Source organism: Pantherophis guttatus, chromosome 4 (assembly GCF_059756535.1).
Source record: "Pantherophis guttatus breed Tessera chromosome 4, ASM5975653v1, whole genome shotgun sequence".
NCBI classification, from domain to species: Eukaryota; Metazoa; Chordata; class Lepidosauria; order Squamata; family Colubridae; genus Pantherophis; species Pantherophis guttatus.
This window is the reverse complement of record NC_142066.1, coordinates 121,321,465-121,349,120: the sequence shown is the minus strand read 5'-3', so window position 1 is coordinate 121,349,120 and position 27,656 is coordinate 121,321,465. Positions and strand designations below refer to the sequence as shown.

At 36.8% G+C, this 27,656-nt stretch overlaps 1 protein-coding gene across 1 annotated transcript in view; it reads left to right on the top strand.

The window, feature by feature from the left end:
* Positions 1-27,656, top strand: part of ABCB5 (ATP binding cassette subfamily B member 5) — a 49,124-nt gene that overhangs the window by 4,515 nt on the left and 16,953 nt on the right. Inside the window, exons 2-18 of the mRNA XM_034401807.2 lie at positions 12-117; positions 2,036-2,120; positions 2,203-2,260; positions 5,661-5,808; positions 7,308-7,374; positions 7,948-8,139; positions 9,818-9,989; positions 11,668-11,792; positions 14,003-14,180; positions 15,501-15,614; positions 16,809-16,919; positions 17,265-17,390; positions 17,623-17,826; positions 20,769-20,939; positions 23,735-23,896; positions 24,968-25,243; positions 25,966-26,112. Of these exons, the coding sequence (XP_034257698.1) occupies positions 69-117; positions 2,036-2,120; positions 2,203-2,260; positions 5,661-5,808; positions 7,308-7,374; positions 7,948-8,139; positions 9,818-9,989; positions 11,668-11,792; positions 14,003-14,180; positions 15,501-15,614; positions 16,809-16,919; positions 17,265-17,390; positions 17,623-17,826; positions 20,769-20,939; positions 23,735-23,896; positions 24,968-25,243; positions 25,966-26,112 (2,385 nt within the window). The 5' untranslated portion in view covers positions 12-68. The remainder of the gene's footprint in view (positions 1-11; positions 118-2,035; positions 2,121-2,202; positions 2,261-5,660; positions 5,809-7,307; positions 7,375-7,947; positions 8,140-9,817; positions 9,990-11,667; positions 11,793-14,002; positions 14,181-15,500; positions 15,615-16,808; positions 16,920-17,264; positions 17,391-17,622; positions 17,827-20,768; positions 20,940-23,734; positions 23,897-24,967; positions 25,244-25,965; positions 26,113-27,656) is intronic.

Sequence of the window (27,656 nt, the reverse complement as noted above, 5' to 3'; positions counted from 1 at the left end):
TTTTGATATAGATTTTGTTTTTGAAACTGATTGGTTCTTCAACTGAAATTGAGCCAGAGAACAAATCAATGAAGGATCATTCTAGAAGTTACACAGTGAATGATGTTTCTATACCTGGTAAATCTGATATTTCTAATAATTTATTTATATTCACATATCCTTTTCTAGACAATGCATAGTAAATGTATCATTATATTTTAACTGATCATTATTCAAGCAAACTACTATGCCTTTTGGAGTTAGAAATTTAACAAATTACAATGATCTTGCCTATACCTGAAAAAATGGGTTTTTCCCTTTTAGAACAGACTACTACAATAATAAGATAATGTCCATAACATTGACCTGTGGGATAGAAGCCCTTTGAAATTCACTCTAAGAAACTTTTGATAAAGGGTAATCTCAGATCTCATGTTAGCTCATATCCATTAACATAGAAAATGGAAAAACAACATGTCCCTGGTGGTTAGTAAGGCTCAACAGAAACTTCATTTTCTTAAAGTCCTGTGGAAAAATCAGGTGGAACAACGGTTGATGACTTCTTTCTATCGGTCCACGATAAAAAGTGTCCTCACATACTGTATAACAGTATGGTATGCTCAGGGGCAGGTTTCAAAACCCATCGCTACCGGTTCACTTGCGGGTGCGGGCATGCTTGCATGCCCAGAAGCATCCGAGTGGGTGGGCAGAGCCTCCTGCCACCACCGCTACCAGTTTGCCTGATCCAGGGTGAACCAGTAGCAACCCACCACTGGGTATGCTGGTTTAACATCCGCGGGCAGGAAGGCACTACAGAGAGTGATTAATTTGGCACAAGAAACCATTGGTTGCCCCTAACACCACTGGACGACATCATCAGGTCTTGCTGTTTCAGCAGAGTAAGGAAGATACTTAGGAATGATTCGCACCCTGGCCAGTGTCTCTTTTCACTTTTGCCATCGAGCAGAAGAGACAGAAGTATAGCTAGCTGGACAAACAGGTTTAAAAACAGCTTTTACCCATGGGCTAAACACAATATAGTACTACAAGCAGATTAATATGATGAATTTCACTGGTGCCAGTGTAGTGTGTAATATGTATATACCATGATATAAGATCATACACCAGAGTAATATACATGTTGCGCAGAATATGACATACATATGGAAACATATGACTAGTTTTTTCCCCTAACTACTTGTATAAGGATTATTCTTTATATTATTCATGTTGTCTTGTATTCTTGTATGGACTCCACCAGTAGAGGCTAAACCAATTTCGTTGTATACATAATGTACAATGACAATAAATATTGAATATTAAAATTCTGTTTTATATTATGAGGCCTTTAGCCTACACTTTGGGAAATAGAAACATTCAAACATTGAAGTAATTTGAGATTAAAGCATTTTATTTAGCTCTAATATGCATTCATATACAGTAGTTATTAAATGAAAAAGCCAGGAATTCTGTCTTTTTGCCTTATATGTGAATAATTTCCTACTCTGTATAAATATCTTTTTAAAGTTTCATGTAAAATTTTTATAATGATGGATATATTTAATAGAAAAAGCCAATTTAAATTTGATCTATTTTTTAAATTTGATTTATATGCCGCCCTTCTCCGGAGATTCAGGGCAGCTTACAATGCATTAAGCAATAGCCTTCATACTTTTGTATATTTATACAAAATCAGCTTATTGCCCCCACAATCTGGGTCCTCATTTCATCTACCTTTGAAAGGATGGAAGGCTGAGTCAACCTTGAGCCTGGTGAGATTCGAACTTACAGTAATTGCAGACAGCTGGTGTTAATCACAATGCTTTTTTAGTCTGCTGAGCCACCAGGCCCGTTCTTAGGAAAACAATTAGTTTTCCTTTGCTAATTATTGCTGTATAACAATCCACTTTTAATTCATGTTTAATTTCTTAATGTCATTTACAGGGTTGCTTCATAAGCATGCCAATTCTAGACTTTTACAGTCATTTTTGCAGGTTTATTTTTATATAGGTACATGTATTTGTAGGATGTTAAATGTAATTTGCTTTCCCGTTAGAAATTTCAAGCAATGGCTGTGACAATCCTGCTTTCCAGCTGGATGAAACTTCTACACAAAAGGGTGGTTTAAAAAATAAGAAAATGTAAGTTTCATTTAAGCACTTGCACATTTAATTTGCTAGTAATTGTTTCAGTTGACTTACTCACCTATTCTAACCTTTTTAGAAAGGACAATGAAACCTCTAAGAAGAAAGAAAAGCACATGGTTGGATTTTTTGAACTGGTTAGTTTGTAATCCTATTAATATTTCTCTTTTATTTATTTATTTTTGAAATAGTGGAGCAGATCAGTTTAAAATATGCATTTTTAATCCAGATAGGGCAAATAGTTATTTCATTGTATAATGCTTTATAAATTTTTAACTGAAATATGTTTTTCTAGCCTGCTTAAAATTTCAGGCTGAGACTGACACTTCAAAACAAAGTAATTAAGCTATAATTTTCCTCTCTAAAATACCTATGGGGGTTTAGAAGCAGTTCAGGTAAATAAAAATTATACTGAATACAGACATTTTCTTCTGTAATTTGTCTATTTCCCTCTTTTTAATCTAAAGAATATTTTAAAATGAAATGGGGTGGGGAAGGAAATATATGGAATATCAAAATTAAGCACCTTCAGAACCAAATTGCCTATCAATGCAATGACAGTTGGTAAATGTTTGATGTTGAGCATATACATTAAATCTTCCAGTAAAAATAATGTGTAAATGCTTCTATCTTATTATCATTCAAATCTGTTACAAATTATTCAATTACTGGTTGACAAATGTGGAAACAAGACAGCCAAGAGCAGAGCTGAGCTTAGAGGTAAAAGATAAACATGCAAATTGTTTTTGTAATATGGCTTCCAAAATGCAAGTTGGATACAATATGCAGTAGGACTTAGTCAGATAATTGCCATCAATGAGACAATCTTGTCTATAGAGCTATATGGAACCTTCCATCACAATTTTGGTACCCCCAGACTTCTAGTCATGGGGGATTTCAACCTGCCATCTGTCGGCGAAACATCTGAGGTGGCTCGGGAGTTCATGGCTTCCATGACGGCCATGGACCTTACTCAGTTAATTCATGACCCCACTCACATGGGTGGACACACTCTGGACTTAGTTTTTGTCTCTGGTCAGTGGTCGAGTGGCCTTGATACAGGGGATATAGTCATCGAACCCTTGTCATGGTCTGACCACTCGCTCCTTCGACTGGACTTTCTAACCGCTGCACCCCGCCGCTGGGAGGCGGGACCGACCAGGTGGTTCCGCCCCAGGCGCCTGATGGACCCTGATAGGTTCCAGATGGAGCTTGGGCCATTTCCTGAGACTATGACTCACGACTCGGCTGAGGACCTGGTGGCCGCCTGGGATAGTGCGGCTGCCGGGGCCTTGGACCGTGTCGTGCCTTTGCGGCCTCTGACCCGGCACCGAACCCACCTAGCTCCTTGGTTCTCTGAGGAGCTTAGGGAGATGAAGCGCCGGAAAAGACGCCTGGAGAGTAGTTGGAGGACCAGCCGCTCTGAATCCGACCGAACACTGGTGAGGTCTCATATTAAGACCTACCTAGTGGCGATAAAAGCGGCAAAATCTAGCTATTTTGCCGCTCTTATCGCGTCATCAGATAATCGCCCGGCCGCCCTGTTTAGGGTGACCCGCTCCCTCCTCCATCTGGAAGCGCGGGATGACCCCTTGCAGGGCCGAGCTGAGGACTTTGTGCAGTATCTGTATGACAAAATCGCTCAGATTCGGGAAGGGCTGGCCTCTGACTGGGTATGTCCGGATGGGATGACTGAGGCAGGTCTTGAGAGTGTTATCTGGGGGGAGTTCGATCCTGTGGCTCCCGAGGACATGGACAGGGTCCTGGGACGGCTGAATGCGACCACATGTTTATTGGACCCGTGTCCCTCCTGGTTGGTACTGGCTTCCCGGGAGGTGACACGAGGCTGGCTCCAGAAGATTGTTAACGCTTCTTTGAGTGAGGGGGTCCTGCCGGCCGCTTTGAAAGAAGCGGTTGTGAGGCCCCTCCTCAAGAAGCCCTCTCTGGATCCGGCTGTTTTGGCTAACTATCGTCCAGTCTCCAACCTTCGCTTTGTTGCGAAGGTTGTTGAGAGTGTGGTAGCACAACAGCTTTCCCGGTACCTGGATGAAACTGTCTATCTAGACCCGCTCCAGTCCGGCTTCCGACCTGGGCACAGCACGGAAACGGCATTGGTCGCGTTGGTGGATGATCTCTGGAGGGCTCGGGATAGGGGTTGCTCCTCTATCCTGGTCCTGTTAGACCTCTCAGCGGCTTTTGATACCATCGACCATGGTATCATGTTGCACCGGTTGGCGGGGTTGGGGGTGGGGGGCACCGTTCTGCGGTGGTTCTCCTCCTACCTCTCTGACCGGTCGCAATCTGTGTTGACGGGGGGGCAGCGGTCGACCCCGAGGCACCTTGCTTGTGGGGTGCCACAAGGGTCGGTCCTCTCGCCCCTTCTGTTCAACATTTATGTAAAGCCACTGGGTGAGATCATCCGTGGCTTCGGGGTGGAGTTCCATCAGTACGCTGATGACACCCAGCTGTACATCTCCACCCCAGGCCACCCCAACGATGCCCTTGAAGTGATGTCCCAGTGCCTGGAGGCTGTGCGGGCCTGGATGGGGAGAAACAGGCTCCGACTCAACCCCTCCAAGACCGAGTGGCTGTGGCTTCCAGCGTCCCGATATAGCCAGCTGACGCCATCGCTGGCTATTGGGGGCGAATCACTCGCCCCCACGGAGAGGGCTCGCAACTTGGGCGTCCTCCTGGACGCACGGCTGTCTTTAGAAGACCATTTGACGGCCGTGGCCAGGGGGGCTTTTTATCAGGTTCGCCTGATATGCCAGTTGCGCCCCTTTCTAGATCGGGACTCTCTACGCACAGTCACTCAGGCACTAGTCACTTCCCGCCTGGACTACTGCAACGCTCTCTACATGGGGCTCCCCCTGGGGTGCACCCGGAGGCTCCAGCTGGTCCAGAATGCAGCCGCGCGGGGGATTATGGGGGCGACGAGGCGCTCCCATGTGACACCTCTCCTGCGCGAGCTGCACTGGCTCCCGGTAGTCTTCCGGGTGCGCTTCAAGGTGTTGGTGACCACCTTTAAAGCGCTCCATGGCTTAGGGCTGGGGTACTTACGAGACCGCCTACTGCCACCAATAGCCTCCCACCGGCCAGTACGCTCGCACAGAGTGGGCCTCCTCAGGGTGCCGTCCGCCAGACAATGTCGGCTGGCGACCCCCAGGGGGAGAGCCTTCTCTGTGACGGCGCCCACCCTCTGGAATAACCTTCCCCCGGAGTTACGTATAATAACAGACCTCCGGATTTTTCGTCGGGCCCTGAAAACTTATTTATTTCAACTAGCTGGGCTGGCTTGAGCTAAATTTTAAATTGGTTTTAAATTGGGTTGTTTTAATTTACGGCCAGAATATCTAATTATTTTAATACTGTTTTTTAAATTTTGTATGTTTTGTTTTTACTTAGGCTGTGCACCGCCCTGAGTCCTATTTGGAGAAGGGCGGTATAGAAATTTAAACAAATAAATAAATAAATAAATAAATAAATAAATAAAAAATAAATAAACAATTTTATTTAAATTTTTCTGTATCCATTTAGTTTTGTTTTGCAGATGCTCTAGATACTATTTTAATAATTGTGGGATCCATCGCAGCTCTTGCAACAGGAGCTGGACAACCAATTCTCATCATTATCTTTGGCCAGATGACAAACAGCTTTGTGGTAACTAGTTTTAATGTGTCTACAGGTAAGAGCTGTGTATCACACTAAGCGATAATATATTGAATTACAGTATAGCACCAAATCAGCCAATTGTAGCTTATTAAATGCTTAGCGTAGGATGTGAATCCATTGACAGAGAAGTAAGCTGGGAAAAGAAGACTCTGAACACTAATGAACAATTGTTGAAATCTAGCAAGAAAAACATTGCCCCACATATTCAGAATTTAATATAAGAAATTAGTCTTTGACTAATTATGTACCCTAAAATCATTTTTGACTCTTAGGAATCACATAGATAGATATTTCTCCATGATTATCTATCTCTAACCTCTTATTTCATGTCCCCCAACTCTTTGTCACTATAACTAAATTGTATTGATAGTATATCCAATCTGATAGATAGCCATACTGTATCTAGTTGACCTTAGCTGATCACAGAAAAGCCTGATAGAGTTGGACCAAGTTGGGATAAGAAATAATTATTAAGTTTGAAAGCTGTGAGCCACACTGGAAAAAGCATCCTAAATGAAAGCAGTGGCAATCTCTTTTGTGTTTTTGCCAAAATGAAGTAAAAACGCTGATGTGGATATATCCATATAATGATCAAAAATCTGGGATTTTTGTTATTGTGTCTGATAGTCGATTTGCAGTCTGGTATTGCTTGATTTTGGGATCAGATCTAGAAAGTAACAATTTATTTTTAAGAAATAAATATTATTTTTCTTGCATATAGGACTTTAGACTATATGCCTGTGGAGATTCTCAATCATCCAGGTCATAGTTGTCTCAAAGGTACTTTTTTTTTCTTCAAAAGGCAACTGGACTGGGTTTTTTTTTCCTTGAGGAAGAACAATCAAACATTTTACTACTCATCCAAGAAGCTTCATCAGTTCTGATGGCTGGGAGATGAAAGGATAGGTTCTGACAGGATGGGAGGGGAATGGAGAGATTGTATTTCTTTTCAGGCAAAAGGTTGTTAGCATTTAAAAGAGGGCTAAAATAATCCATCTATGTTGGAGTTGAACACCTCTCCTTCTGCAGAAGGGGAGGAAAAAGAAACTACCTATCTCTAGTTTAACAACCAGTCCTTGCAGCATTCCAAGAAGATTCCACAACCAATTGTACCCTGATTTAGGTATTCCTGAAGGTACAGATAAACTCTCAAGTGATCTCAACAGGTCTCAGAGAGTGCTAATGACCAAATGACTGCAAAGAAATATAATCCTTCCATCCTCACCCTGTCCTATGAGAACCTATCCTTCCGCCCTCCCACCCCCACCATCTAGTCTCAACTGTCAGTACCTATCCTTTCATCTCCCTGTTTAACAGAACTGATGAAGCATCTTGGATGAGAAGCAAAACGTTTTCTTCTTCCTCCTCAAGGAAAAGAACAATCCAGTTGCCTTTTGAAGAAAAAAAACACCTTTGAGACTTTAGACTCCGTAAAAAATAATTGGACTCTATTGCTGTTTAATATCTATAAATGAGTTTCTGATACTACTGTTGTTATAATCTTCCTTGTAGGAAGTGCAGAAATGAATAATTCAGCATGTCCTCAGGCTGCTTCAGATATAGAAAATCAAATGGCCTCGTATGTACCTATACAGCTTTGTTCCTCTTCCTATTTGTAACTGACAAATTGTAATTTATATTTGATTTTATGGTTAACTTATCTGATATTGAATTACATTGAATTTACTATTCTATTATAAATATAATAAGCCTGGTGGTGCAGTGGTTAGGATGCAGTACTGCAGGCTACTTCTGCTGACTGCCATTTCGATTCTCAGCAGCTCAAGCCTTCTATCTGAGGTAAAATGGGGACCCAGATTGTTGATACAATATGCTGAGTCTTTAAACCACTTAGAGAAGACTGTTAAGCATTGTGAAGCAGTATATAAATCTAAGTGTTAGTGCTATATAGCACTATATAACAATTTAATATTGTTTTGTTATATAATGTTTGATTTTATATTCATTATCATTGATTGACTATTGATTATTTGCATGACTTTTAACTTTCTATGAGTGTGCAAATCAGTTTCTTTTCCCCCTTCTTTGTCCACAAGAATATACCTTACATTTTTTAATTGAGAACTATATTTGGGGGCTGAAAAAGTAGAAATACATTAACGAATGTATTGACCCTTCATTTCTTCCACAGTCATGCATACTACTTCGTTGGAATTGGCTTTGCTGTACTGCTCTGTAGTTTTGTTGAAATCTGGACCTTTGTGACTGCCTCTGCAAGACAAACATCAAGGATACGTGACAAATTCTTTTTTGCTGTTCTTCACCAAGAAATGGCCTGGTTTGATACCACACCAATTGGAACATTGAATACGAGACTGACAGAGTAAGGAGGATTTTTTTTTTTTAAGTATGAAATTTGGGGAAGACAGTCACTGCCATGGACCAAAAGAGGACCAATTCCATGGTTGCTTTATTTGCATTTCCATATCATCAATTAGCCACATTCACTAGTTATATTTACAGCCTTAGAACAGAATTTTCAGAAGGCTGTTTATAATAGAACTTGTAATCCTGAAATTACAATTTAAAAATATTTATATGAATTAAAAATAGATAACATAATATCAAAATACATATTAGCCCTAGGATTACTAGATATATGAACAGGTAAAGGAAGACATGGATAATTGGAAAGATGGATAAATGGGGAGAAAAAGAGGACACCCTATTTAGTATTTGTATTTATATTCATTGAAGAGGAAGGAATTACAAGTGAATTACAGGCAGATGATGGGAAATATACATTGAGAGGAATATGCTAGTTCTGGATATTTGTCTAGCACTCTTCAGGCTCCTAGTTCAACCCAGTTAGGGGACAAAAGCCTTTAGTGGGTAACTGATTAAGGTTTTATCAATTTCAGACAATAACACAAGTCAGCTGGACGGTATAATCAACTAATTAAGATCACAGAATGAAGATAGTTAACTTGAAGTTAGCATTTGTTAGGAAGTACTATGCTGTGAAGAAAAGCTATTCAGGAAGAGTTACCTTTGCCAGTCATCTGATAACCCTAGTTAGAGCTAGATTCTAGAGTCATTAAAACTCTATAGCAATATAAAAATTAAAATATTAACAAAATAATAATCCTTGATAGAATAAAAATCATTTCCCCTGACGATGGAGGGACAATAAGGTAGAAGTCAGCTCAATCTCACAAAGAAAGGATTTACAGAGTTGGAAGGCCACCACCAAGAATAACCTCTGCTTAAGAAGCCATGTTTTCCTCTTTCTTTCTATCAATCTGGTATGGCTGTTTATGTGGTACAATTTTCCAAAAGTCAGAATCCTACCTGATGGCTCATAACTGTTCAGTGGAATTTCATAATTATTAGTTTATATTTCACCGCATAAATCATGATCTCTGCTCAGCATTTTCTTGTTATTAAGATGAATTAAGGTAGAACAATAATTATTGAATGCTTCTGAATATTGTCCTCTATTGAAATCAGACTTTAAAAATAGGATGAGGAAAACTATAGTCTGTCAAACATTCATTATTTAGCATTATTCTATAATGTTCAACTTCCCTTCAAAATATTTTATGCCTTTAATGAATTGTTCCATTAATTTCAAATGAGATCATATCCTTGTGTATAGAGGAATGTTAGAGGGATTTTCTCCCTCCCCCTCTCTCCCCCCTCTCTCCAAAGTTTTTGTAGAATGGGGGATGTTTCCATTTATTTCTGAATGCTATAATAAAAATAGTATTTATTAGGGTGCAAATTTAATTCTGAACAATTTTTCAACTTTGGAATCTGCTGCAATTATTCCCTGAGTATATTTTAGCAAGGCACATTTTGTTTGACTTGCATTCCAAAAAACAAATTTCTCAAACTATGTTTCTGGAACTGCTAATTATATACAATGGATATTCAACTATCATCTGAAATATCTCATAAAAATGTAAACCGCTACATTTGACTTTTATGTATGCTGATGTTTTAAAATATGTGAGTAAAGATAATTGACAGTAACTTTTCATCCTCTGTTTACATTGCAGGGATATTAACACAATTCACAAAGGCATCGGAGACAAGATTGGTATAATAGTCCAAGATTTTTCAACATTTCTGACAGGAATTATAATAGGATTTGCATATGGATGGAAACTGACCCTGGTGATATTGTCTGTTACTCCTCTTGTTGCTGTTTCTGGGGGCTTATGGTCTTATGTAAGTTTCAGGGAGTATACATATTAGCATAACAGAGCTGCACAATTCTTTCCTGATGTAGGAAATTCACTACTGCAAATTTTCAAATGAACAATACCATCCTATACTGATACATTTCTAGTGAAGCAAAGCCTACAATCCTTCAAAACAATTTATTTTATTGTCAGATAGTTTCTGCCAACACAATTCCCTCTATCCAATATTCAATGAGCTGTGGTGGTGCAGTGGTTCGAAAGCAGTATTGTAGGCTAATTCTGCCAACTGCCAGCAGTTCAACTCCCACCAGACCAAGGTTGATTCAACCTTCCATCGTTCCAGCATTTGCTCCTGGAAGCACGAAGCCGAGAACACCAGCCTGAAGATGACGAATGAGACTTCGTCGAAACGTCGCCAAGACACTTCCAATTTTACGTGGGAGAAGACCCGAATAACCAAATATATATATATATAGCAGTGAGAGCTTGCTAGGTGTTAGAAAAGAAAAAAGCCCAGAACCGAGTAGATGAGATTCTACTGAGCTGGAGCTACAAAAAAAACCTTGGCTACGTAGGGAAAACCTGGCTAGAAGAAAAACATATATATATATATATATCAGCCATGCAATAATTTCAAAGGAGACTATGGCACTGTGATACCCATGCAAGAATTTAGATTAGTTAAACAAAATTATTTAACAATTTCCCAATATTAATAAACATACAGAGTCCATATGCATAGTTAACTTGTAGGAGAGAAGAAAAAAAGTTTCAGACCTCAAAAATAAATATCCATGTCTTAATAGTTTCACCAAAAGCTAATGAGGTTAGACTGTTTTGGTATCAAGGGGAATTCTGTTCCAGGGAGGAAACCAAGGTGGAAGGCTGGACCCTGAGAACTCCATAAACGATATTTCCTAAGGTAAGGACATGAAGGGAGTACTCTCTTGCAAATCTTAGAAAAGGGTTTCCCAACCTTGGCAACTTTAATACAGGTGGACTGCAACTCCCAGAATTCTCCAGCTAGTATAACTTGAAATCCACAAGTCTTAAAGTTGCCAAAGTTTAACCCAGTCTTACAGGGTTGGACTTGAGTGGTCCCATAGATATCCAGATTCAAACAAAGAAGAGCTTTAAATATGATAACAGTATTCTAAATTGCACACAAAAAATATAGTGGTAGCTGGTGCAGCCCTCAAAGCAGACATATTCCATTGGCAAATACTCCTCCTCCCATTGTTGCTCAAAGCATTGTGTTCTAGATCAGCTATAATTTCTTTGTATAATGCTACAACTTAAAACAAAAAAAGAAGAAGCTAAAATCAGCTTTAGCAAGAGAGCCTTTATGAAATAGGTGGCTTATAAACTTTATATATATTCACGTTCAGAAGTAAAATATATAAAAACTCTTCTGTTTTTCTGTTAGATTAGATAAAATCAGTTTCTCCAATCTGATGTTCTTCAGATGTCTTTCCAACAGTAATGACCAGTGCTCATCCTGCCTAAGGAAGAACGGCAGTATTTTCAACATATCTGGAGGGAAAGAGACAGGAAAGGCTATGTAAAATGATTATACTATTGTAATCATGAATAGAATAGAATAGAATAGAATAGAATAGAATAGAATAGAATAGAATAGAATAGAATAGAATAGAATAGAATAGAATTCTAGAAATTGAGTTCAATTATTTCTCTTGAACCAGATACTATCAATATTGACTGCAAAGGAGCTACTGGCTTATGCCAAGGCAGGGTCTGTGGCAGAAGAAATTTTGACAGCCATCAGGACAGTTATTGCTTTCAATGGACAGAAGAAAGCTATAGCAAGGTAAGATGACATTTACATATTCATGGGATAGTGCCTTATGCCAAGATACCAGTCAGTTTATCTGTGATTCATTTTTATGTTAATGTTACCTGTGTTAAATAGTAGTGCTTCTGCAATCTTCCCCAAATCTTTAACTAGGACAGGATCAAAGGATGAAAACAGGTGCATTCACATTAAGCCTTTTCCAAACCTTTGATTTCCAGCCACTAAGCTGCTTTGATCCTTCTATAAATAATTATTCTTTGGACATGTAATTATATATGTTGTGAGAAATTGTATAGATTAGTTTTTTCCCCCTTTCCAAAAGCCAAAGGGAAGCAAAAAAGATCAAGAACAAAAGCAATGCTCCAATGTAGTATACAAATATACTCCATCTACTTAGATTAATGTAGCCAATAGTTTTCAGAGTCAGGATGGCAACTTGGATTATGAAAAATATGTGTTCCCTCTTGTTTATACAGTTAATACCGAAAACAATCTCCTAGTGTTTGAATTACCATGCAAGATAAAGATTTTCAAGAAAATCCTGGAGATTAAATGCATTCATGTGACATTAAAGTTCATAATGTGCTCTGGCTTGTTCCTGTAATTTGTACCAAATTTCAACCAATGTATAAAATCAATTTCTTCAATCAAATATCACTGATGAAATGTCCCTGCTTTTCTCAAGGAAATGTATTATAAACAACCTACTCTCTAACAAACAGTTTGGTTTCAGGAAAAATTTGTCCTGTAATCTACAACTTCTATGCTGCAGAAACATTTGGACTACACAACTCGACCAGGGTAAAGCAATAGACACAATTTACATAGACTTCTGCAAAGCCTTTGATTCAGTGGTACACGATAAACTACTGTTAAAACTATGCTCTTACAGCATTTCTGGATCACTGCACAAATGGATAGCTGCATTCCTGTCAAACAGGAAGTAGTCAAAATAAGGAGTGACCTATCAAACTCTGCACCAATTAACAGCTGTGTCCCCCAAGGCAGCATTCTAGAACCCACACACTCTCTGCTTTACATAAATGACATTTGTGATCATATTATAAGCAACTGAGTCCTCACTGATGATGTAAACTATTTAACACCACTGACAATACTGCTGCCCTACAAAGTGAGCTTGACTATATGTCAGAATGGTCGAACAATTGCCAACTTCAAATCTCAACCAACAAATGCTCTATCTTACACATTGGCAACAAAAATCAACACCAAATACAAACTGGGCGGATACGACCTCTTGGATGACCCTCACTCTGTCAAGAACCTAGGAGTACTCATTTCAAAAGATCTAAGCCCCAGAGCTCACTGTAACAGCATTGCCAAAAAGGCAAGTTGTTAACCTAATTTTGCGAAGCTTCTTCTCTGGTAACATTGTACTGCAAATAAGGGCATACGAAACCTTTGCCAGACCAATTCTCAAATACAACTCATCTGCCTGGAATCCACACTGTATAACAGACATTAATACAATTGAGCGAGTCCAGAGGTATTTCACGAGAAGAGTACTCCACTCCTCTGCTCGCAGTAGAATACCTTATGCCACCAGGCTTGAAATTTTGGACCTGGACAACTTTGAACTACACTGTCTACGGTCTGACCTAAGCTTAGTACACAAAATTGTCTGCTACAATGTCCTACATATCAATGATTACTTCAGCTTCAACAAACATAATACACGGGCAAACAATAGATACAAACTTAAAGTAAACCGATCCAAACTCGATTGCAGAAAATAGAGTTGCAGAAACAGAGTGTCAATGTCTGGAATTCACTACCTGACTCTGTTGTTACATCTTCAAACCCCCAAAACTTTAACCTTAAACTGATTAAACCATGGACCTCACCCATTCCTAAGAGGTCTGTAAAAGGGCGTGCATAAGCACACCAGTGTGCCTACCGTCCCTGTCCTACTGTTCTCATTTATTCCTACTCATTTATTATGTATATACTTATACCTATTTATACTTATATGTGTATATATTATGTTTATACTTATACTTGTTTTCTCATACATGCTTGACAAAATAACTAAATAAAATAAAATAAATAAATAAAAAGAGAGATCCAAGGAAATGTCAGTGAGATTTCAACAGCCCCAGGATATGAATATTTTTAAAGGAATGATTAAAAGGTATAAATGTTTGCTTATAGGAAAGACATATCATAAAACTGTCCTAAATCTAACATGCTGGATCTGTTATCAGGTATGATAAAAACCTAGAAGAGGCTCAGTCTATTGGAACAAAAAAGACTATAACCACCAATATTTCAACTGGTGTATCCCAGTTTTTGATCTATGGATGCTATGCCCTTGCCTTCTGGTACGGAACGAAGCTCACAGTAGATGAAAGGGATAATTATGATATTGGAACAGTATTAATTGTAAGTGTACATTTTCTATTGAATGTTAATGTTTAAAATAACTATATATCTAATAAATCTAATAGATAAATCTAATAAATCTAACATGTAATAAATCAAAAGGTTCAAGAAAAAGAAAATCATTGTCAGATGATTTTAATAAAATGATTCTAATAAAATCAGATAGACTCCTGTCTTGGGACCCTGAGTGTAGCTAGGATGGATAAGGCAGGGGTGCAAAATATTTTCTAAGACAAAGGACACCTTCCTCAAAACATGAAGTCAGACCGAAAGTATATCTGAATTCATTCTGTTGGCATTAAAAGTAGTCAAATATAGATTAAATCTATGTATAGACATACAGATACAGATAACATACAGATATATATACAATCCTATACTCAAGTACCAGTTAAACAATTAATGTTAGGTAGTCAAATGAATGATCTCTGACAATGGAGAAATTTAAACCATTCACAGCTTTCATAGCTGCTAATATTTACAACATTTACTTTGGTTTCTAATTAAAGAGACCATTATTTCACTTCTAATCTGTTGATCATAAAAAACCAGTTAATGAAAATTTACATAGAGATGTCATTAAGGATTTGGGACACCCAGGATCCCACCACTTGACACTAAAAGTGCTATCAGAAGCTTCTGAAGAGATCAAAAAAGGCTATGCAACCAAGCCCCACATTTTTGCACTTGTGTCATGAATGTGATGTACATGAAAATGAATGGGTTTTTACAGACATACAGTACCCACATAGAGAAATACAGTATAGTATATATATATTTTGATTACTATCTAGTTCTGCACTGGCTGGCCCACAAATTGTTATCTACAGTATTCGGTTGCTTTTATTTTACGAGCTAAATATTAGCAATAATACAGTAATCCCTAGATGGTGGGGATGCAAATAGTTAAAGGAATTCATTGTAGAGCATATAAACATGATCATTTACTTCTTGCAGAATATACTCAGCAAGAATATCTGTGCTGGAAATCATATTACTAATCTTAAATTATTCTTGTTGGAAAAATTACCTTTGAATTAAGGTAGCATTCATCAAAACAGATAAATAAAACATAGGTGCTGCCTGATTATATGAAACAATCATATTATGAAATGTTATTATTTTAAAACTATTTTTAAATCAAGCTATGAGTACTATAATAATATTCTGGATATGGAGACCATGCACCTCCAGAGTTGCTGCACTATAACTTTGGGCACCCTGTACCCTCATACTGGCTTTTATTACTCTGCTGGTTTATTAATTGAATCCACAGAATTGAGCACTTGTCTTAACTATTTTATCTCTTTTATTTGACAGGTTTTCTTTTCTGTGCTTATTGGTGCATTTTCCCTTGGACAGGCTTCCCCCAAATTGGAGAATGTGGCCAATGCTCGTGGAGCAGCCTATCAAGTCTTTAAAATTATCAAAAAGGTATCTATGGACTATGATATATAAATATACTTATGGATATTTGAGCACTTCATTTCTGTATTTCTTTGCATTTTCCTAAATAAGAGAAATAATCCTACAGCTATATTCGCTTGCAGGAACAGAGGAATAATGCAAGTTGGCCAAACACAATTGGATACCTTGTCAATTCCTGGTTAGGGGAATTAGAATCTAGTTGTAAGTCAATCTAAATTTGAGTTGTTCAAACTTGACAATTTTAAGATTGGGGAATTCTGGGAGCTGAAGCCCACATATCTTAAAGTTGTTAGATTTTTAAAAAATACTGAAATAAATCATGCGGGAATATCCTGCTTTGGAAAGAAAAGCAATAGTGGTATGAGAATGATGGGATTTCAGAGGTTAAACCTAGAACTCCACTACCTTTTTTAGCACATTCACATGAAAAAAAAAGATAATATAGCTTGTGAACTATTTCGGCATTGCAAATAGAGGATGAACTGAACTTAAAGATTTTTTTTTCTTATTCAGAAATACTCTATTTGATTTCCTTTATTTACTATTCTAACTTCAAAACATCAAATTTTCCATTGGGTAGTTATGAATGAAAGTATATGAACTGAAGATGAGAACAGAATTGTTTCCTATCTTTGTTTCAACCCTTAGTTAAGTCTTAGAACACTTAATTTGTTGGTTTTTGATATAGTGGAATTACTGGCAGTAGGAGAGGAGACCCCTCTAGGGGGAGTAAAGAGTTGGTTAGCGGGAAGAAATGTCTGAGGTCAAACCCTTAGGTCTAGATATGCCATTTCCCAATGGAAGGCAGACAGTCTGGTAAGATTCTTGTAAATAAATGTTTAGCAATAAAATATCTACTTGGACCTATTTCACAAGTGGTTGCTTGCCTATTCACAAGTGGTTGCTTGCACATGACAATTATATGAATATAATAGGAACCACAAATTACATTCCTAATATGGTTATCTCTAATTAGCTAATTGATATTGATTCACATATAGTCAAGCCCTGGCTTTGAAATTTATAGGAAATCTATTTCTTATTTGAAAAGGCAGTATAGTTCTCAGAAATACAATTCTGTAAGAAGAAATGCATCATTTTTCATACTTTACACCTCATACTTATTAACATTGGACAAAAAATTGCCTGTGTTATATTGTATTAAAAAAATTATAGATTTCTTTCCAATTATTTTTCCAGCCTCGTCCCATAGATAGCAGTTCCACTGAGGGATTCAAGCTGGATAAACTCAGAGGAGAAATTGAATTCAAAAATATCTATTTCAGTTACCCTTCTAGACCAAATATTCAGGTAAAACAGATTATTTTTTCTTCCTCTTTTTATCCATTTAAAAGAAACGTTTAAAGCTGTTTTCACTACAATCAGAGAAAGATCTTAAGAATGTGTAATTACAAGCTTCATCACAAAATAAAAACACTCTAGCAATAATAAAAATGTGTAATTACAGAAGATAAAGGATCTTTCTTAGATATTTTAAATGAGTCCCTCATTTTTAGAATGTTTTTACTGACTAAAAATATATTAGATCATCTTCAAGAATATTTTTCTTGTATTGCAGGCATGATTTATACTGTATTAAGCCAGAGATGTGACTAAAATATTTTAAATATATATTTATATTTTGAATAATTCCAGATTCTTAGAGGTCTGAATTTAAAAATACAACCTGGACAGACCATTGCTCTTGTTGGTTCCAGTGGTTGTGGGAAAAGCACTACTATTCAACTCTTGCAAAGATTTTATGATCCACCACAAGGACAGGTTCGTTTTAATGCAAGGGCAACTGTGATATCTTCTATTGGGGCTTCTGGGTTTGACTTTTCAATAAAAAATGCCCCAAATCAGGGCTGACATACAGTATCTAAAAATTGTATATTAACACAGTATTTAGATATTTAGATAGTTTAATAGATAATCAATATCTACTTGATTACTCTAGTAATCAAACATCTACACTGGTGGCTCTTACAAACTTCTATTTTCCTTTCTTCAGATCACCATAGATGGGCATGATATTCGGACGCTTAACATCAAGTGGATGAGGAAAAACATTGGCATTGTAAGCCAAGAACCAGTTTTGTTCGCTACCACAATTGCAGGCAATATTCGTTATGGCAGAGAGGATATTACTGATGCTGAAATCGAAGAAGCAGCCAAAGAAGCAAATGCTTATGACTTCATAATGAAACTTCCTGATGTAAGTAGCACAATTTTCACATTCTTGTAAGAATGGCCATCTTAGTAAGGATGGAATAATCTGTTTTCCCTCCCTCGTTTATGTGCTCTACCACACATTTTTTCTTTAAGCATAATATACTTTATCATAGAGCATTTTATTGAAGCCAGTATCATCCAACTTACTTTAACACTTAACACCTTGTTATGTAGCTGATTTATTTGTTTCTAATATCTATAGCCAATGAGACATTGTTAAACTAATAATTCTCAGTATTGCTCACTGTAGGAATGTCTGCAGTGATTAAAACAATAACCCCGGAGCAGAGATCTCTACAAAAAGCTTAAAAATGCAGAATGTTGGGATTAAAGCCCCACCCTTTGTATCTACATGAGAAAACATACAAAAGGGAGAAGGCTTCAATTGGTGTTTAGCCTTCTTTCATATACTTTAACCCCACACTTCTTGTTTTCTTTCAAGCATGCTAATATTATCAAACTAACAAATGAATTTTCATGACAATATTATTAAACATATGAAATGTTTTATATGCTTGAGGGGAAAAAGTATAAAGCTCATATAGTCTGAAGCACTATATCTGCTGTTCTAATAATGAGTTATTAAACTTGTATAACATATAATTCTCAATTATTCATAACAATCAAATGACAAAATTACAATAAAATTAATAAAACATAGAAATATAGCACTAAAATATTCTGAGTTATACAGTAGATGATCAATAATACTTTAACCAAGTATTAGGAAGTTCTGAGTTGTTATGAGCTTGGTTCAACTTAAAACATAAAGGTATTGTTAAATTAAAACAAATGAAAACAAAGCAACACTGAAATTTTTGGACGTTTATAATTGTTCTGAGATAAATAACCATCAACCTCTGTGACATTATTGTTTCTTTTTTTTTCCTTAATAAAACATGCAAGATTCTACAATTAAAACACAATTTTTTAGGTAGTTGCATTAACTTCATAACTTTTTAAGAGCCTAAATAAATTTTACTTAACAAGTACATGGCAAGAGGCAAAGATGAATTTTTAAAAAGTACCAAATAAATATATTCAGAAATTAAAGTTACATTTTATAATTAATATTGAAGTCAATATTGAACTTCGTAAATCAAAAATGCATATTAACTTGCCCCAGCTATTGAAATTTCATAGATCATCACATTTTTATGTTTATGGATGTATGAAGTGAATCTTGGCAAAAGGCAAGTTAATTCCTTGATTAAAATTAAATATAATTGCAGTTCTTCAATTGTGTTAACATTCTGTTATTAAATTTTTTCTTTGAGGTTATGTTTTTCTTTAAATTAGGTACATTATTTCTATCAGGACTTCCTACTGACTTTTGACAATATTGCTTTAGATAACTTTGTTACAAAAAGAGGAAGAGGATCCATGTATTCTGTAAATCATCAGTTGACTATCCTTCTGGAACCCTGAAGCAGTAACTGATGTTGTAATTTGAACTATTAATCTTTGCAACATTATACTACATTCATCCGAAATTATATATTTGTGTATGTTGTATATCCCTTTGAGTGTTTCAATATATCTTGTCATCAAGATTCTGAACAATATTTAATGTCATGATTGTCAGGTATTAGTAAGTTTCTGTTTCTGAGATCTATTTTGTTATCTAATAAGGCATAATTCCCCAAATAGACCCAAATGCAAAAGACATCCAATTAAATAATTCTGAGCTTTGTTTTGTGTTCTACAGCAGAATAACATTCATGACCCTTCCATACAAATCCTGGTGACACTATGTTTTTTCACTCAACTGTCAAAATTAGAGTGGACAGTGTGGGCAATCAATTTTTTTCTATAGTGTTTAGCCAATTATGCCAGAAATCTTTACTCATTTTTCTGAAAATCTCCCAGAGATCATATATTATATTAAGTATTTTGCCTTTGAAAATAATATGGAAATCTCAGAGGGTGCAAAATTTAATTTTAAGCCACATGAAGAAATGCAAAATGTCTTTATAATGGCAGTCAGATTAGTAAATATACAGAGGTCCTAGAAACAGGAATGTCAGCCCACCTTTTTTTCCCCTCAAGCTCACCTTCTCTTCTAAGCCTTGATATTTTGGAATTAGATCATTTTTTTAAGGGTTATTATATAATTTTCTTTGTTTTTCTTTCTAAAATAACTCTCGGATCATTTACCTTTCACTGGTAGACTCTTAAATTAATAGGAAATCCAAGGCGTGCTCATTCAGGTTACATGGGTGTTTCCAAAACTTTTCTTGAATGAGATTATTAGCTGCCATGTCTTCTGAATATTCAATCATCATAGTATGTTATGATATGTTGTTGTTGTAATGGAGATTGAACTAGCTGTCTCAATTGTGCAGCTCTTACAGTCAATAGGTAATTATATTTAATGACTGGCTTTGTTTAATTATGGTTAATTATAAGGTGGGTTTGTGCATCCGTGTATGCTCATTTACTTACTTTGAGTAGACACACTCTCTTTTGAGAAATGGAAATTTTTAATCACTCTAGAAACATTAAGAATCAATGCAGTAGCTCAGAAGTAGAGTAATGAAGTGTTGTATTTATGCCACATTCATACAAATGAATGAATGCTACTCAGAGCATGCCAACATGGGACTTCCTTTTTTTCTTTAAGAATCTTTCATGTCATTGTTTAATTAAGCTATCCCTGAGATTTTGAGAGAGAAACTATTGGCACAGTTCATCTGATCAAAATGTCAAGAGAGCAACAAAGCCATCCCTATATTCAGTGAGAAAGTATCTGCAGATAGAAAGTGCTCTGTTTGCTTTAAAACTGTGTATGTGTCCTGTGCACCTGCACATGGCTAATGTGTGTTTGGCTAATATATTCAATATGCTTGCTTGAATACTAATAATCTTTTCTCACTTAGAAAGCATATGAACACAGTGTTCATTTCTATATTTTGAATATCCCAGAAATTTAATACCATGGTTGGAGAAAGAGGAGCCCAGCTCAGTGGGGGTCAGAAACAGCGTATTGCTATTGCTCGTGCCCTGGCCAGAAACCCCAAGATCTTGCTGCTGGATGAGGCCACCTCTGCTTTAGATAATCAGAGTGAATCTGTAGTCCAAGCAGCACTTGATAAGGTAAACAAGCCAGGTTAAATATGATTGTGTAGCGCTTCAGCTATACATAAAAATCACTTTAAGGAATTAAAAGCCTGTTGGTGAATAAATGCAAGTAAACGCATCCACAGGTGATCAAATTATTTTCAAAAAAGAAAATTTTACTCAAATATGTATTATTTAGTAAAATATGTCATGATGAGATTGTGTGATAATTGAATTGAAACAATAAATGAAATGAAGCAGTGAAGTACAAAGAAAACAAGGAAAACAAAACAGAGACGCACTATTCTCTCCAGGACACAGATAAATATATAATCAATTGTGTTGGTGTACACTACAGGCAATCAATTAAAGGCAAAAGTATGTTAAAGAACGTAAGGGCAATGTCGGGTTATCTTCAATAGTATGAAGATCTTCTGCATTCTAAGGAAAAGTCTAGCATGAGGGACTAGCAAAGTTTGCAGGATGGGAAAAAACTGAAGAGAATTTGTTTAACAGAAGTCCAAAGTGGGAAATGATTAGTGTTTTTTAAACAAACTGTTTTGCCAGTTTGCTTATATGATAAAGCAAGTCTGAAATGCTATGGCTATTGTAACAGTAAAATAAAAATCACCTAATAGTAAAAATGCTAAAAGATATCAATCTTTCAGTGTTTCAGAATGGAGAAAGATAGGCACAGCACTTATTACAACTTTTTACCAGACTCAACATTATTTGGATTTAAAGATCATGGGTTTAAAGATTATGTACAAATAAAATCTATATCCTGCCTATATTGGATGGTGTTTTTTTTTCTTTAAAAAAAAGGCCATCTTACACTAATACTTTAAAGCTACTAATGAAATTTTTAACCTCATAAAATCAAAAGCAATAATATTTACCTAAAGCTTATCATTTCATTTAAGAGCTTCCAACCATTTTACAAGGCTCAAAACTGAATGTCTAAAAGTATCATTAATGGATAATGCACAGATGGGTGTGCTTTTATTAGTGCTTGCATGTGTGTCTGTGTTTTCCTGTAATGTAAGTTTCAGTATTAGTCATTTTTGACAAGGTGATTCATTAATCTTGTGGGCATTCTATTAATACCAATGAACTTTCCAGAGAAAAGAGTCAGTAATTTCCCTTTAGCATTCCAGTTCTTGCTTTCTTTTATGAATCAGGATATTATTTCCATTTATAAAAGGACTCATTGCAAAGAGAAAGTCAGCATGCTTAACTGAAGTACACTACCCAAAATTATCCCATGATTAATTTACCAAATCTACCAAACTAGGACCTTTGTTTAATCAGCTCCAGATGATGATGATGATGTCTTCCATTATGTCCAATCAACCAAAAGAAAGTGAAATCTACATGATGTAGACAATATTTCCATTATTATAATCAAACCAAAATATAAAATGATACAAAATATAAGAACAAATGATAATGCGTATTTTAATCATGGAATATGAACAGATCAAAATCCAATCTAAACATAAGACCAAAAATCTAAGATGATAAATTCAGGGAAGCCTGAAAATTGAAAAAGTGGCGCCTTTATTTATTTGATAGCTAGTTAGACATTTTGAATGTTCCTAAGTAGTTTTCAATAAAGAAATAGTGATTTATATAACTTATATTAATAATTAATATTATTAGTAAATTATTAAATAATATAATTATTAATACATTAATAATTAATTAATATTAATAAGTTAGTTAGTGGAATTAGTTAGTTCCAATTAGTCAGTGGAACAACTTTCCTCCAGAAGTTGTAAATGGTCCAACATTGGAAGTTTTTAAGAAGATGTTGGATAACCATTTGTCTGAAGTGGTGTAGGGTTTCCTGCCTAAGCAGGGGGTTGGACTAAAAGACCTCCAAGCTCCCTTCCAACTCTGTTATTCTAAATTCTAAATTATACAATAAATACTTATTATTAGATTACAATGAAACCATAATACTCTCCCCAACAAAAAGTTGCAATCATTTCCACAAGACAGAAAGTGTATTTCCGTTGTATTTTCCTTGTCCCTGTGCTGGGATCAAGAACAATATGATATACACTAGAAAAAGGTTCTGGAGAGACAAGAGATTTCTTTTTTTCAAAACACTGTAAGCTAGAGTGCATAGCTAAATGTCTATGGAGATTCTCAGTCATCCAAATCATGGTTGTCCCAGAGGTGCTTTTTCCTAAAGCCAACTGGACTATCTTGGTTTATGAGATGTTTCACTTCTTATCCAAGAAACTTCTTCAGTTCTTGGGTAGAAGCAAAACATTTTCAAAGAAAAACAAAAGAAGTTCAGTTGCCTTTTGAAAAATAGCATCTTTAGAATTGTAAACTAAAGATCTTGAAAGCAGTTTACTTGAGTTGCCAAATGGCAAACCAGAAAACTGTATGGGTCTTTTTCAGTTGTCCCACATTATACTTAAATTGGTGTGAAGCAATAGCCATGATTTAAAGCACTCTATCAGTAATGAAACTTGTAGCATGATGTTAACTTGTAGCAGATTAATTTAGCTATAAGTGAATTTTAAATCTGCATGATGTGCTCAACCATATCTAGATAACTATAGTTTGCAAATATATGATATTGACAGAAAATATGAGATATAAAAAAGCACTTGAATGTCTGGTTAACAATAAGTGGGTTAACAGCAACATATTTGAGAAATAGACATAATTTATGTCATGAGTTAAAATTTTAATAGATCTGATCTCTATACATGAAGAAATATAGGATGGTATTGTGAAGAAATTCATGTTTTAGATAAGGCCCTTGTTCTTTTTTTTTTTTTCATTTCCTTTTCTTTTACCCTTCTTTGAAGGCCAGGGCTGGGCGCACCACCATTGTAATTGCTCACAGACTCTCTACAATCAGGACAGCTGATGTTATTGCTGGCTTTGAGAAGGGTGTTCTCATCGAACAGGGGACACATAGTGAACTCATGGCACATAAAGGAGTTTACTATGCCCTTGTAATGCAGCAGGTAATGAGATTTAGTAGCTTGGTTCAAATGTGACATTATGTGCTTTATGAGGATAATTCCCAGGTGTGTAGTTTCTGTCCTTTCCCACATCCTAACTATGAGAGATCTGGAATTGTCCATTTTGGGTAAATTGCAATGTAGCATTAACTACAGGGGGGGGGGACATTCCACCTTTATAAATGATGTTTTGAAACTATCTTGTTTCAAGAGAAGCTACTATTTGTCCAGGTTTACATGTTGATAATTGTGCTTTGGCTAAACATGGACACAAATGTAGTAGCTATTCAAAATAGGGTACAGGAACATATAAGTCCACTGTTCCATAATACTGAAGCAAAGTTAATGAAATGTTATTGGCTGCCTCCAGAGATCAAAGAAATATTACCCTTAAGCTATATGTGTACCTTGAAGATTTTTTGTTTAGGTTTTTTTAAAAAATTTAAAATCTGAATGTTTACCAGCTTGCTTGGACCTGGCACATTACAGAGTATTACTATTCACCTCCAGAGTAATCTCTTTTTCCCAAGAATGTCACTGGATTCTGTATGGATCCAGATATGTTAGAAAATGAACAAAGTAATGCTTCAGACATAGGCAAATGCAGTCAAGATTCTGTTAACTATAGCCCAGTATTTCTCAACCTTGACAGCCTAAAGGTAGCTGGATTTAACTCCCAGAAATCCTCAGGTAACTGTGACTTCTTCTTCTTCTTCTTGCTATAGTCATTAAGCAAATCACAAAACTGTTAAGTGAATCCAAGTTCCTCCATTGACTTGGAAGTCAGTTGGAAGCCAACTGACAAACATGTAAACCTGGGATTCTGCAACTATTGTAAATCCATGCTGGTTGCCAAGTGCCCAAATTACAATTACATGACCATGGAAATGCTGCAATAGTGTGATGATCGATCATAAGTCACTTTTTCATTGCCATTGAACTTCAAACAGTCACTAAAGGAATGGTTGTAAATCAACCATTAAATCTACCTGTAGATTTAATTCTCATAAATTGTAATTAGAAAAATTGATAGTTTTTTTTTCCTAAGTTGTTTTCTTTTTATAAAATGTTTAGAATTACCAGGAAGAAGAACCAGAGAGTGAAACATCACATGAAGAGACAGAATTTGAGACTGAGGAAGAAAATAGTGAAATTTCAGAGAAAGAAGATTTATATGAAACAGCAGATCTAAATGATTTGGAGAATTCTAATGGTGGCACAGAAGTAGCTAAGTATGGAAGTGTACGAAGAATATCCAACAGACCCTCCCTCAGTAGGGCTTCTACTAAAAGATTTTCTGAGAGAAAAAGGAGAAAAAAACAGAAGAAGAAAGCAAAGAAAGCCCGAGTGGTTAGTATTAAAATTATTTCTAAAATAACTTCTTTGTTAAAAATATGACTCTTCTGTAAGTGTTTGGTGGAAATTGGTATCCCTGTGGTTCTAGTAACAAACCAGAGTTATGTTTTGTTCTTTCCATAAATGCCTTGTATTTATCAATGCATTTTATTTTATTTTTAGATAAATTCATGAGTAAAGAAACCCCAGTTGTTAGGAAAAATTATTCAATTTCATTCATCCCTGCCCTGTGTTTGGTAATTAAGATAATGTATATATCAAACAATATGAACAACTTGAGAAAACCAGTTAGGAAATGTATTTCATTTCTAGACTTTGGAATTATATTGTATTTTAAACATGCCACATCAAAATTTCATCTGAAACACATGACAGTAAAATAATAAGAACCGAAAGTTAATGTACAGATAACAATATCCTAAGGCCTACAGTTTAGTAACGCAAAAGAATGATTTATGCAGAAATGTCACCATTCACGAGGGCTTTCTCTTACTTTTTAGTGACCTTTGTGGGCAGATTTTGAGATAAATTGGGTTTTTGTTCTTTTTCTTTTGTTTCAACACTTGTATTCATTGTCTGAGATCATAGAAATGACACAGAGGTCAGTTTCCTTTTAGTGCTGTACAGTTTGAGTAATTCTCAGGGACATTTTACCCAACGATTGCATTGCTGCTTGTAATCTTGTTGGTGATAAAGGGAATTTTCTCTCTTTACAGAAAGAGACCCTCCCAGATGTTCCTTATACCAGGATCCTGGCTCTGAATAAGCCTGAATTCTGCTATATAGCAGTTGGGATCATTGCTGCTGCCATTGCTGGAGGTGTTACTCCTGCCTTTGCAGTTCTGTTTGGTAAAATCATTGGGGTATGTTTAGAGCCACTCAATGTTTCTATATCCTTTTTTTGCAGAATCTATCAAACCCAGCAGATGTACTGATTTCTTATTATGATCTTACTTCATTGGAAGCTGAGGTTATTTACAATGGCTTTACCAATGGCATTTCAATTTTCTGATCATCTACCTCTAGCTTTCCAAAAATATATTCTAAATCATTTCTCCCAAATGAAATGAATAATCTTAGTCCATGTGATCGAAGTATCCTCCAAGATGGTATAAAAGAGGAGAGACTAATCCAGAACATATATACCCATGTTTCCCCCAAAATAAGACCTGGTCTTATATTTTTTGGGCCACCCAAAAAGGCATCAGGTATTATTTTTGGGGAGGTCTTATTCCCCCCCCCCATGTACTGGGAGATGAGGGTCCAGGGGCAAGTTCCTTGCCTAATGGATTTACCAGCAGCTTGGTTCATGGAACAACTGATCTGCGGATGTGCTCCTGTTGCTGTCTCCAAGAAGTGTGGGCACTTTTGCAGCTGATTGAGGCTGCAAAAGCAGCAGGAGGCCCTAGGCACCTCATGCCCCCTTCAAGAACAGGCTGAAGCCTTTAGATGGAGCATTTTTGGAATGTGCGTCTGTGCTGGGATCAAGGAAAGGACAAACGGTAGGAAAATGGGGGGGGGGGAGATTTTCCTGCCAATCATACTTTTCTCGAACCCTGCACAGGTGCACAACCCAGGATTGCAAGGCTGGGGGCTTTGGATGGAGCATTTTTGGGATGTGCATCTGTGCTGGGATAAAGGAAAGGACAGTTGGTAGAAAATTGGGAATTTTCCTCAGGGTTGCAATCCTGCTCAGGTAAGGCAGAGGTTTACTCCGAAGCTGCAGCAGTGTTGCAGTGGGAGGGCAGCAGCAGCAGCAGGTGCAGCAGGCCCAGCAGCCAGAGGTGGGGGAGGAGCTGATTCCAAGGTGCTGCATGGCCTTCTGCCTCATCATAGCAGCAGCCTGAGCAAGACCCAAGCTCCAGGCCTGGTGGAGCCCAAACTGTGGTTGCCACCTGCTTTAGAGCTACAAGGTGAGCTGCAAAAAAGAGGGGCCCTTGGCTGCAAGGTTATCTGGTGCCGCGGGCAGGACTGGGGCTGGCAAGAGTGCACCGGAAACACCTCCAGGTGCCCAGAGAGATAGAACAAGGGGCAGCTCTCAGCCCTCTCTGGCTCAGCTGATCCGTGGGCCTCAATTAAGGAGCCGAGCCACCATAAGGTGACTGGGAAAGGGAAGGCTGCCTCCTGTGCTGGCCATTCCCACCCCTTTCACTAGGGCTTATTTTTGGGGTAGGTCGTATTTTGTGGGGAAACATACTATTGTTGTACTGTTTTTCTGGTGTGCATTTTCAATTTTGTTCTGATATGGTCATCATACGAACAGATGTATAAATTGAATGCTAATAGAACAGTAAAATGCCTTACATAACTCATTTCAAAAGCCACTGGCAAGGAAGCTGGGGGAAGAGAAAGAGAGGGAAGAAAGGGGAATATACAGAAAGAGATAGGAACAATGGAATCCCCACTT